General features: G+C 36.4%; 1 protein-coding gene across 7 annotated transcripts in view; it reads left to right on the top strand.

Annotated features, from left to right (window-relative positions):
* The first annotated feature begins 19 nt into the window (after window positions 1–19).
* The window catches only part of PECAM1 (platelet and endothelial cell adhesion molecule 1), a 38,137-nt gene continuing 25,778 nt past the window's right edge, over window positions 20–12,378 (top strand). For 6 of the 7 annotated variants that reach the window (XM_048064365.2, XM_048064362.2, XM_048064361.2 and 3 more), the window contains exons 1-7: window positions 20–92; window positions 4,310–4,378; window positions 7,507–7,533; window positions 9,331–9,624; window positions 10,624–10,923; window positions 11,010–11,279; window positions 11,658–11,918. In XM_048064365.2, coding sequence (XP_047920322.2) covers window positions 32–92; window positions 4,310–4,378; window positions 7,507–7,533; window positions 9,331–9,624; window positions 10,624–10,923; window positions 11,010–11,279; window positions 11,658–11,918 — 1,282 coding nt within the window. In that variant the 5' untranslated portion in view covers window positions 20–31. Of the gene's footprint in view, window positions 93–4,309; window positions 4,379–7,040; window positions 7,337–7,506; window positions 7,534–9,330; window positions 9,625–10,623; window positions 10,924–11,009; window positions 11,280–11,657; window positions 11,919–12,378 lie in introns of those variants that run through there. The other variant, XM_048064364.2, reaches the window with a different exon arrangement.

The following is a 12,378-nucleotide window of genomic DNA, read 5'->3' as shown; positions in this document are numbered from 1 at the left end:
ACTACTTTTTTTTTTACAGCTGGCAGGAAGCATGTGTAAAAATAACAATGTTGAGAGAAGAACTGGGAGCATATGCGCATTTTCCTGTAGGGGTAAGCTGTTCTGTATCAGAAAACCGTAGAATAGTCCCAAAAATGCTCGCAGCCAGGTGGTGGTGAAAGAGGAAAGTGGGAAGCAGCCCGGCCTCGCACCCTCCTGTCAGGGGGGGCAGCCGTCGGAAGGCGGGAGGACTCTGGAAGCTGGGGTGCGAGGGCCGCGGCCTGCTCCTTCCCTCACGGGGGCGGTTTCTGTAACCCTGCTGCTTCCCCCTGGAGGTGCATCTATGCCCTCCCTGTTCCCTCTCCCTCCCTCACCCTGCTTTGAAATTTGGATTTAGGGACGGAAATATATATTGTTTTCTTTGATGTATGCCAATTTAGTGACTGAAACATGTTTGTTTTCTTTGATATACGCCAATCATTTCAACTACACGTGTAGGATGATGAGGAAGAACTTCCTTTCATTTAACCGTCCAATACTTGTGCCTACCTGTTTTGTCTCTTCAAATACATAATTCCTTTTTAACTCTTATAATTGCTTTGCAGAACATTAATACAGTCGCTTCTTAAGTAAAAGATTTCTGAAATATTGTGGTAGGATATGGTAGCTGAGGATATGGGCTCCTGAAGTTTGTATGAAAGCTAGACTGCGATTGCTAGGACATCGCTAGGGGGAAGTAATAACGTATTTGTTAGAAAAGGAGGCTTCAGATGAAGTTTTAAATGTAAATTATTAAGTTAGGTTGATATAAAGGGGCTTCCAGAAATTTTTTTGTGACCACTTAGTCCTATTGGGCAAGGAAGAGAGGGCTGTTTTAGAATTTTTGTTGAAGTATAACTCAATGGACTGTGTTCACTCTCAAGTATTATTCTTGGAATAATCCTTTTAGTTTCTGATATTTTGAGTGATGAGCATTCAGCTGATCTGAAGGTTGATAGTGTCTTTATGACTGCTTTTTAAAAAGCTCTAAGGTAGTATTTTCTCGAACATGTGCTGGAAGTATCCCAACATTTAGAGAATGACCTTCATTAAATCCTGTAGTAGTGTTTTGAGTCAAAAAGCTAGTGTCTCATTTTGCCCTTCAGCAGGGTGAAGAGAACAGTATCTAGGCTGGCGGTTGGCCTTATTGTCAATGTAAAATAGGGGAAAAATGGAAAAAGCACTTGACATTACCTGTCTGACGTTTTGAATACTGACTCTGTTAGTTCATTAGTCTCTTGAAGAGTGTCCTGGGTAGTAATAAATCAGCTTACTTCCATGTTTTTTTGTTTGTTTTGGGGGTGGCATGGGGTGTGCCGAGTTGGCTTTTGACTTCAGGCTGACATTAGGTGGTTTTCTTAAGGATGTATCTTTAGAATTTTATAGCATCAGTAAGATACAGTGTGAGGTTGGTGTTCCCTTTGTATTAGATCTACAAATTTCCTGCCTGGAAATAATAAACTGTATATATTTAACAAAAATTTATGTACAGAAGTAATCCAGCCAAAACATGTAAGTTAAAAAGTCTGAAAGGGAGATGTGTATCATGTGGTGCTGCAACAATATTCTGCCTCAGGCAAGCAGGTGAACGAGGATAAAAGCCAAACTGAGCTTTCACTCACAAGGTCAATTCTTTGACTTGAGAATGAAAATAGTATGAGATAACATTATGTAGTAAGACCGTGCAGTCTTCACACTGTATCTGTCTTATTGTAGGTTTCCAGGGAAATTTGCATGTTTCAGTAGAATTATAAAAGTTATTTCCGGTCTCAGTTTCTCACCCTGAGAGATCCTCCATTCTGGAAGAGCATCTGCTGTAGTAGATGTCTGCAGAAGGCTTTGCTTGAAATCACCATATATTGGTGGTTATGTCTGGTGCTGAATTACATTAAGCACTTCTGTTTTGTCTGCAAAAAGGTTTTACTGAGCTAGCTAGATCATCACGGAATACCATATTTTTATACTCCTACTCAAAATGGCTGTGGTAGCAAGCCTGCTGTTTATTTTAACTACTTGGTATATGATTGTGAGATTGTTTTTTCTAGAAGGCAAATAAGAATAGAAGAGGAAGGGATCTTTTCTATAAGCATATTTAAAATATCTTTAAAATTCCTGCAGTGATCCTTGGATTCTGAATGAGAATTTTAGTGTAACAAAAGATTTCCAATTGAACTAAAAATGTATTTGAAGTGCAAATTGCAATAAACATATCAACAGGTGAGAGGATCTTTTGGGTAGCCAACTGAATTAAATTAACAACTCCCAAATCTCCAATTTTTTAATTGGAAAATATTTTTAAACGGCATGTCTTCCTTCTGCCTCCTCTTTCCCTCTCCCCCCCTCCCCCCCCGAAAGGAAAAATAAGGATTTTTTCTTTTTTGTAAGAAAGGCTATTCCACACTTCCTTTTGAGTTCCGTTGTTTTTGCTTAAAGTAATTAATACTCATTTCAGTTTACAGATTTGATGAGACATCAAAGACTGGCGTTACTGATACATTTATCTTATAATTTTATTCATAAAACTGATTGTTCTGCAATAATGCTTGGAGAATCAACAAGCAATATAAAAAAATGGGAGTGTAGAGCGAAGGAAAATATTTCCAGAATTAATTCTCTTTCCAGCCATAAGGTTTTGACTTATTTTTTCTGGCATGGTCCATACTCTGAGATGAGTATTCTTGGAGAACTCAAGGCTGTTTTTCTGCTGCATCCCAAAATTTCAGTTTGGAGGAGGTGTTGGATATCAGTAATTATAGGGAAAACTCCAGAATGAAATGCTGGTTTAATTGCAAAAGATGAATGGGGGGGGAAAAATGTATGTCGATGTCATCGTCCAGTAGATGGCACCGTTGTGAAATGCAATGGTCTGAGAAGTACAAGCTTTCAGCAACACAGATTTTCTGTAAATTGTAGAACATCTGGAGCTCTGGAAAAAAGTCAATTTTTTTAACATTCTTTGTAAATATTCAAATCATGAATAAATTTTTTTTTTTTTTCTCTAGGGAAGTATAAAGAGACTTTTTAAATAAAGACAAATGATGCAAATTTCTCACATTCAAGACAAGACAATACACCCTAGAAATATATGTAGAACAAACTCAGTTCATTCCCAGTTCCCCAGGGAGCTGTCTAGGTGTGTGAAAACAACTACATTTGTTATAATTCTATTAACTACGTGTCTATTGAAAGAGGAATTATTAATTAGGCAGAATAGTTCACAGTTGTAAGGAACCAAAATGATTATACACGTCAGGGGCTGGGTGATTAGACATCAGAGCTGCTTTTTCTATTGTTGATTTGGTTACTGGAAAGCTTGCACTGACATCAGTAAAGATGGACTCAGATCTCTGAATTTTATAAATTCTTTGTAAAATTTATAAAATCCCAAACATTTGAGATTAACTGCTTTTAAAATAGAATCAGTGAGTTTATACAAGGAACCTACGTGGAATTTATTTTTTAATTTTACGTGGAAATTACGTGGAACCTGCATTGTCTTGGACAAACATTGATGACCCAGAATGTAGTGCTCTTAAGAGAAATGTTTTGTCAGTAAATCGGTGAGATATAACTTCAAGGCAACACATCTTTTCTGAAGAAAGTAAAACTCCCATCAGGAATGGGTATTTGAGAACAGGATACAAAGCTTAGCAGAGTCACTGGAATCAGTGCGTGCTCTGTGGGGAATTAAGATGTCAGTCCTACTGATTGGCACTGCAGCATGCTCTTTACTGTCATGCCAACCAGCTGGGGAGTTAATGAAAACAAACAGCTGAAATGTGCTATGAACTCCTCGCTTCCTTTCCTGTCATAAGGGGCTGGCTGAAAACAGTGTGTTTGGGGAGGGGGGGTTGGTACAGAATTTGAAAATCTTATTCAGCATTTTATCCTTAGTTATGGAAATAGGTTTTGACTTTGATAGGCTCTGTTCAGATGACAGAACTGATGCTTTTTAGGAAATGTCATATTTAAGCAAGTAGCAGGAGACCCAACCAGCAGAATCAGGCATGAATTCCCAGATGAGCACAGCTTTAAGGGTCTGATTCATTGGGCATGAGATTAAATGTGAAGATTTCTTTAGTCCTCAAAGGACGTTGTGTCAGATTATTTTTTTTTGTCTGCTTCAGAAAGTGTGTTGCATTTTTTATGTCAATCCTTCTTTTCTCAGAAATATAATAAGGGACTAAAGAGAGTTCTTTAAATGGTGTGTATATTAGAATAATTTTGTCTATTTAATTTTTAATTTTGTTTATTTATAATATTTAATTTTGTCTCATATTACTTGTTTCAGAAAAACGTATCTTCAGAGACTACAATGAGATGACTGTTAGGAAAATATGCAGGTATACTACTAGCACAGGTACATTTAAGTTTATATTCTTTAAGTCAATATGATTTCCAGTTTAACAATGGAAGATAGTCTCAAGACATTCTTTCCTCTTTGAAATGCTTTTCTCCCATATTTCATAACATTTTGGCTTAAATTCCTGCAGCTGAGTTTACCTCTTGGATTTTGGCCAATACCAGCTAGATTTTCCTCCTCAGGACAATGCTGAGGGCTTATCAAGAATATGACAGTCTTATCAGACTAAGAGATCTTATGGAACATCCTTGGCTTGTGAGTGACATCTCACAACAGCCTTCGGTTTTAGCACCATTAAACTGTACTACTGACCTAGTTCATCCTAAAAGCTGACCTTTCAGCCTAGTCTGAAACTAGCCTGGTTCTGGACTCGATCTTATTGGATCACTCTGAAGAATATTGGCCCACACCCACTTTGTCTTTCCCTCTCTGTAGAGGAGAGCCTTTGTCCCCTTGTGGGAAAGATTGGTGTGGTTTTGCTGAACTTTGTATGTCGTGCTGAATTCTTTTATGGGGGAAGAGGTAAATCTCCTTCCTTCCTTCCTATTTTTTGTTATCAATAGCAAAAGTTTATCAAACCTTTGTTCTCCATCTGCTGTGTGTCCTACTTCTCCTTTCCTTTACCTGGCTCTGGAGACCATTTTTGGCAACTAGCCAAACCGCTGGTCTTTTGTTGGTGGTGTATTTCAAACAGACTGGATTAAGCAGAAGAAATACTATTGCTAGTTAACCAGCTTACTTCTTATTCATTAAATGCTATGACTATTGTACCATTCTGCGCTCTCCCTTCAAAATAACTCTCTCCCTGCAAAATAGCTAAATAGATGTTGGTTGGTATTGCTGATACATTGTTAAACTGATGAGTGTTTCCCTCCTGTTTCCCTTCATACAATACCACAGTTCTGTGTGTAATACAAGCGTTAAAGTACACTTTTGAAACTATTGTTTGGGGCAAAACATACAGCTTTCATTGTCCCCAAGAGGAAAAAAAAAAAAAGAAATGGGGGTTCATATAAGCAGTGAAGCTTATGAGAACCGTATGTCTCATTTACTGATTTCTGTGAATGTATTTAATATTGTTTTAAGTAGTGTTTTAATAAGCCTGTAATATGACTCTGGAAATAATGGAAAGCATTGACTCTGTCTGCAAATGAAACAAACTAAGGAATTAAGAGTTGAGCACTAGATTTTCACAAATAACTAAATCACTACTTAGGGAGTTAAGGTCTGGGACATAAAGTGAGGAACACTTTTTGAAGTACATGATTTCAGCTCACTTTATCGAGCCTATAACCTGAGTCAGTGTTAGGGCTCAAGTGGAATGACTTCAGTTTGACTTAAAAGTTGATTGATAAACAAATAAATGTGCTGCACATTCCTTTGAAGTTATGAAGTAAATATTATCTGAGAATATCATATTGGTGCTTAAATTTGCCACTTCTGCAGTGTCAGATTATTTAAGACTTAAGAAACATGCATAGTACCAAAGTAAAAAAAGTAGAAGAGCAGAGATAGGGACAGGACAATATCTCTGTAATCTTCTTGCTTTCCTTTTTCTGCCCATCTCTCTCACCCCGTTCCCATCTGAATTTGAAGAAACTGAGGTTTTGGATAATTATTACATTTTAGTTTTCTTCACAAATAGTCATTTACAGTACAAATTCAACTACTGATTTCCTTGTCTTTAGGCCTTTTACTTTCTTTAGATTTTCATCTATAATCAGAAAAATACAACCAACCAAATAAAAAAGGCCACAAACCTCTTCGTTTGTTAAAGGAAGTTAAGTAATTCAAGTGTTCTGAATTTTACATCAGTTCCTTACTGTATCTCAGGCAGACATTTACAACACTTGAAGTGCTGAAGTAGACTATTTTGCATCTTTTCCTCTTTTTTGGTTCACATTCAATTTATGCTTTCGGTATTTTGGATGCAAAATTAATCATCCCTCGTTCTGGCATGGCTGTCATACTGTCAGGCTACTTTTATCATTGCACAAAATTAAATGACACAGGAAAGGTCAGCAGATCTCTCAGGGACACCTGAATTCAAACAGTTTCAAGCTACTGGCAGATTTAACTCTAGCTCAGGAGCATTCTCTATTTCAGATTGTGCAAGTGCTCCTTCAGCTCTCTGTAGGGAAATGAAACTCCAACCCATTGTGGGTTTAAAGTTTTGTAGTTGTGTATGTTTTGCACTGTCCTAACTACTCAAAATAAAAACTTGTGCCCTTCTATGTTTTTGATATATGATGGTGGTATAAGAGGTCCACCTGCCAATATTCTAGTGTAACCCAACAGTTACTATGGTTTCTGAAGTAATTTGAATTTATTGTGAACTTTATGGTAAAGCTGTTGTTTGCCACAGCAAAGATGAGAGACCTAGATATGGAGGTAAAGGGGTAAAGTGAATAATTATGTACATGTATTCTCTGAAAGAGTTTTCCATATCAGGATGAAGAGAAATATTTGCTCAAGGATCTGCAGAGGTCAAATAATGAATGTAATTTGTGTTCATAAATGGTTAATTTTGACTTAAAAATACCCGTATTGACAGGAACTGCAGGATAAATGTCACTGGAACTTCTTGTTTTTTTAATACACCTTAAGAAATTAAACAAAGCAAATGCATTTGGTGGCGCCCTCAGGAAAAGTCCAGTCACTTCCTGAACAGTAATCTGCCTGGGAGCAGCAGATAGATTCTCATTGTTTGCCATTTCCAGTTTCCAGTAATGGGAACGATTACTTGATCTGGCCAGTTTCAGCTGAAGATTTGCAAAAACGTACAAATTTTAATGGCAAAAATTTATTAGTTTCCGTAAAACAAATTTTAAAAAAACTGTTTTGGGGACCTGGTAGCAAATTACCTCTGATGATGAATATTGTTTTATTTTGGAATTAAGTGTCTGTTCTTCAGGAACGAGATGTATCTTGCTCTTCTGGTGATTTTCTTGCAGTGTAAGTTTGATAACTAAATATCTGGATGGGTACATGTGCTTCTGTGTTTTTGTTTGGTTGGTTGGTTTGGTTTGGTTTGTTAGTTTTTTTGTGGTAACTTTTTGGTGTTACCTATTGCTGTCTCTCAATCTGTAAACTTTGAAAATAACATTGCTTTTCACTTTTTTCAGGTTCAGGAGTTTACACTCAGGAAAGAGGTGGGTAATGATAGCTTTTTTGTTTTTTTTTCCACATACGTATTTAAAAGAAGTAATTTAACTGCTTTCTCTTTAGTTAGTGTGCATCCATAACAGAGTTTATCTGGGTTGCGGTACTGTATCTCTACAAAATTTGGCCATAAAAAAAAGGATATTACTTGATGGTGTTTCTTAGTAAAGTGTTTAAAAGAGATATGTGCTGCTCAGATTTTTAATAAATGTTTTGGTGATTTTTTTCCTAGACCAATTTGCTTGCTCCCATACAGGAGAAGAGATGGGAGGGGAAATTCTATGACTAGTATTTTTTATTAGTCTTAAAAACAAACAAAGTTATGTTCCCTCTCTTTTGGTCTTTCTCTTGCAAAATATTCCATGAGCATGTTTGAGCAGAGTACAGAACTTGTGTCCTGAAATAAATGCTTTTACTTTTTATGTTGTCATCTTGCTGGCTCCCAGCATGTACACTCTGCATCCTTGCTTTTCTCCATCACTATTGAGAAATGCTTGCTCCTGTTTGTCACGTAGTCTGTTCATGTGCAAAAAGTACCGTATTGGTTTTATGGCCAAAACTCTCCCTAGCAATTTGTAAATATCCGGTAACTGGACATAGCAAGGAATTTCTTTAGATGCAGGAAATTTTTACTGTTCAAGTACCTAATTTCTAATAAAAATCCTGGGGAGAAGTATGCATATCCAAAGCTGTAATTTCTATGGGAAGGGAAAATGAGTGCACTCAAAGTTTTCTCTGTACTTGTTCATTGAGCTGTGTGAATAAAAGTATTATTATACTGATATTCTAATAATTATAAAATTTTGTTACATAGTATTTATCATTCCTGTGGTTATAAACACAGAAGCACTGTATGTGTTAATGCTATTATAAACTTAATTTCTTAAACTACTTAGGTGTTTTTTATTTGTTTGTTTTTAGTAGGAATATTGTATTCAACATATTTTTTCAAGGACTGGAAAGTTTAAATTATAAATTAAATAAAGACATTAGTTCTGTATATGATTCTGTATTTGGATTACTTAAACCCATATGATTGTTAAGGTCTCTTGAGTGTATGATCATGGAACATCTCACAGTGTAAAGTTAGGCATGTACAAGTTTGCTTGCAGAACTTGAACCCAAATATCTTTCGCTATGCTCCAGTTTTCCTAAAGTAGAGATTTGAGATTATCCCAAGCATGCAAATTACATGTTTAAAATGAAATTTAACATAACCCTAATCTTACTTTCAGATTAAAAAAAAAAAAAAGAAATGTTGGATTACCTCCAGAGATTTCTGTTATATGTTTAGGGATGAAGTGACTTGGGGTTTAATACAGCTCTAAACTGGGTTATGCTGTCATTTTTCGATTTATTCAGACAAGTATATATACAAAATTTTGTTCATCTCTCAGATCTCCAGACAAAAGGAGTTGGAGACAACAAACTTCAAGAAATAAGGAAAAACAAGAAATAGCTGCAAATCTACTCCAATGTTCTCTGCTCTTCTAGGGAATTTAGCAGATTTGGCCAAATCAATGATTCTCTCGATCCCCCAAGACAGAGAGTGAGGAGATGAACATTGCGTGTTGTGATAATCAGTAGGGGCATCTAATATACCTGTGCAGGGGAAGGTAAAGCTGCTACTACTGTCAACATCTGTGAGATCTGATCACAAAAATTATAACACTTGCTACTAGGATACAATGAATTATTTTTAATGATTAACATGTAGTAGCTTGAGATAAGTTTTATGTTAGACAATTTGAAGATAATGTAACTCACTTTTTATTTTCTCCATCAAGTTTTTACCTTCAACAGTGTTGAAATCAGGGTTGAGCCATCTGTCAAAGTGAAGAATGGAGCTCCTATGTCAATTACATGCCGTGCTGATATTAGCAAAAGTGCCAATTTCCACCTGCAGCATAATATTACAATTTTTAAGGATGGCAAGCTTGTATTCATGATTGTATCAGACAAAGGAGTTGCACGATATGAAGTACCCGTGGCTAGATCTTCAGATACAGGAGACTATGAATGTACTGTGAAAGCAGATGGAAAGATAAAATCTAGTAACTCATTACATGTTTGGGTAACAGGTGAGTAGTCTTTCAAACATGTCAGTTTTCTAAGATACAAAAAGAGAAACCTCTCAGGGTAAGTAATAATAGTCAGTGCTAAATAGGATATCTTGCAAAACGCTTTTTGTCCCTAGAAATCACAGTGCTTTACAATAGTTAAGTACTAAGTCCTCATGTTAAGGCACAGAAATGAAATCTCAGTCCCAAGCTTACCCGGCAGATCAGTGACAGTCAAAAATGGAATTCATGCCTCCTGAGCCACCATCCCATGCTCTATCCCTGAGACTAGAGAATGTGTTATTTGTGAAAGCTTGCACCTATAGACTGTAAACACAATGGTGGGGGAGACTAAATTACTAGAAAAGCTGGAAGCAAAGATTGCCACCTTGTAATACCCATTGCCAAAGCTAGTGTCAGTGGTGGACTACTTTTGTAGACAATTTTATATCTGTCTTTCTGTCTTGTTCCTTCATCTTTTATGAGAACAGGGGCCACCTCTGTCTATACTCTTTCTAGTTGTGTGTTCTTGACTGCAAGTGATGTTTTTCCTCTTGGAAAAGCAACTAGGAAAACATTTGTTCTGTGTTAAATAGTTACAAGGATGTGCGGAGCCTATAGTTTTTCATAGAAGCCTGCACCTATAGTTACAGTAGTTAGAATGGCATTTAGTTTATTCCCTTGCTCATTTCTGAGTGGGAGTAAGATATACTAAGGTCTTACCTTTAAAGGAAGTTCCATACTTCACACATTGCATCAAGATTTTATTACCCTTTTGAGGGAAAATTTGTTCTTCTGAAGGTACTCTGGCATGCATCCACACATCAAGGAACTGTCTTCAACTCTCACAGGTGCAGAATAAAATAAATAAATAAATAAATAAAACCAACAACAAACAGATCCAGTTTTTGCAAATTATTTGTATCTGTCTGTTAGCATAAATCAATACCATAGTCATCAGAGATAGATCACTGCATCATCCCAAATCAAACTATTTCTTTCCTTGTTTTCTGCTGTAAGGAATGACCAAACCAATCCTGACTGCTGAGAAAAGAGAAGTTTTAGAGGGTGAAGTTGTAAAATTACGTTGCGAGCTGCCAGAAGAAGTACCTCCTTTACATTTCTTTTTCCGGAAGATAAAGATGAATTCAACTCCTAAAGAAAAACATGTATTTGAGGCATACAGGAATTTTTCTGTAGTGGAATTTTCTGTTGAAGAGGGGGATAATATTTTGCAATTTGACTGTTTTGGTAAGAGAAATGTAAAACTTGAACTTGAAAGTTCAGAACCCAGCAACAGAACACTTGTTACTGTCAAGGGTAAGTTGCTTAACTTTTCTTTTTACATTTCTTTGCTTGCCATAATTAAAAAGTTGGATTCTGATTTTATATGTATTCTCTTGCAGAACCATTTATAAAGCCTTCTCTGATCATCAAGTCCTCAAGTAATATTACAGAAGGAGACAGAATAGAGTTTGAATGCTCAACTGTAGTAGCTCGAATGCGTGACATTGAAATCATACTTCAGAAAAACAAAACAATACTGAATAGTGTACGAGATGAGAAACTTTTGAAATATTCTGCAGTTGCTACCCTAGAGGACAGTGGTGAATACCTGTGTAAGGTGGAGCAAGGGAGAGCATCTAAAACCACCAAAATGAATGTTGTTGTGGCAGGTAAGACCTCTGTTCATCTTAGATTTTACTCAGTGGAGAAATATTTTAATTTAAATCTGGTAGATCTGCAAAGGTAATGTCCAGATCCAACTATAAATTTTCCCTAATTTAAAGGCTATTTAGATTTGGACTTCTGATTTTTTCCTGCCACTAATACTTTCCAACTAAAATAATACTTTCAAATAACATATATGGGATGTGGATTCCAAGCAATTGTTACATTTCTGTTTTCCGTGAAAATATTATTATATTACAATAGCATGATGTTTTTTTTTCCTGACTGTAATCTTTCACTATATGCTTCATTCTGTACAATTTGGGATAGGCAGTCACATTCTTTTATGTTCAGTTTGAATGATTTCTCTTTTTATCTTACAGAGTTATTCCCTAAGCCAATATTGTCTGCTTCTATGAGCAAGCTCGATGAAAATAAAGAATTAACTCTGAGTTGCAGCATCAGTGGTTTTCGAAAAGCTAACTTCTCTATATTACGGAGAAATTCAAATGGAGACATCTGGTTGAAAAATTCTAGAAACTTAACAATGAGAGTTAATGTGAATGATACTGGATCCTATATATGTAAGGCTGAAGTCAAAGGAATAGTCAAGGAGAGCAAGCCTGTAAGGATAAGTGTTTATGGTGAGTAGATACAGAGGGTTAGAACCCAGTCCTGGGGAAAAAAATCAAAACCATAGACTTATAAATAAGCTCATCTTTTTACAAATCTGTCTCTTCTATTTCATGAACTACAAGGGTGTTTACCAGTTTTTGGAATAGTAATTTCTCTGAGATGTGCTTACATGCTTTAGTTGTAGAGGATTTGACCTATTGTTATCTTAGTCAAGTCAGACTTTTATAGGCTTGGCCCTAGAAGACAGGAGTTAGCATGTCTTCCCTTCTGTCCTGTTCATTTGGTTTTGCTAGGTGCCAAATAAACTCTCGTTCATTACCATTTGCAGGAGCTGGGAATGATCTGCAAACATTTCACTCACCAGTTTGATCTGAAACTCTGTCAGTAGCTACCTTGACTCCCTTCCCCTGACCCTCCAGGCAGAAAGCCATGAGAGACAGAGGTCATCTGGATGACTGTACTCCAGAA

The sequence above is a fragment of the Anser cygnoides genome, chromosome 19, assembly GCF_040182565.1.
Source record: "Anser cygnoides isolate HZ-2024a breed goose chromosome 19, Taihu_goose_T2T_genome, whole genome shotgun sequence".
Lineage (NCBI taxonomy): Eukaryota > Metazoa > Chordata > Aves > Anseriformes > Anatidae > Anser > Anser cygnoides.
This window is presented reverse-complemented; position numbering and strand designations above follow the sequence as displayed.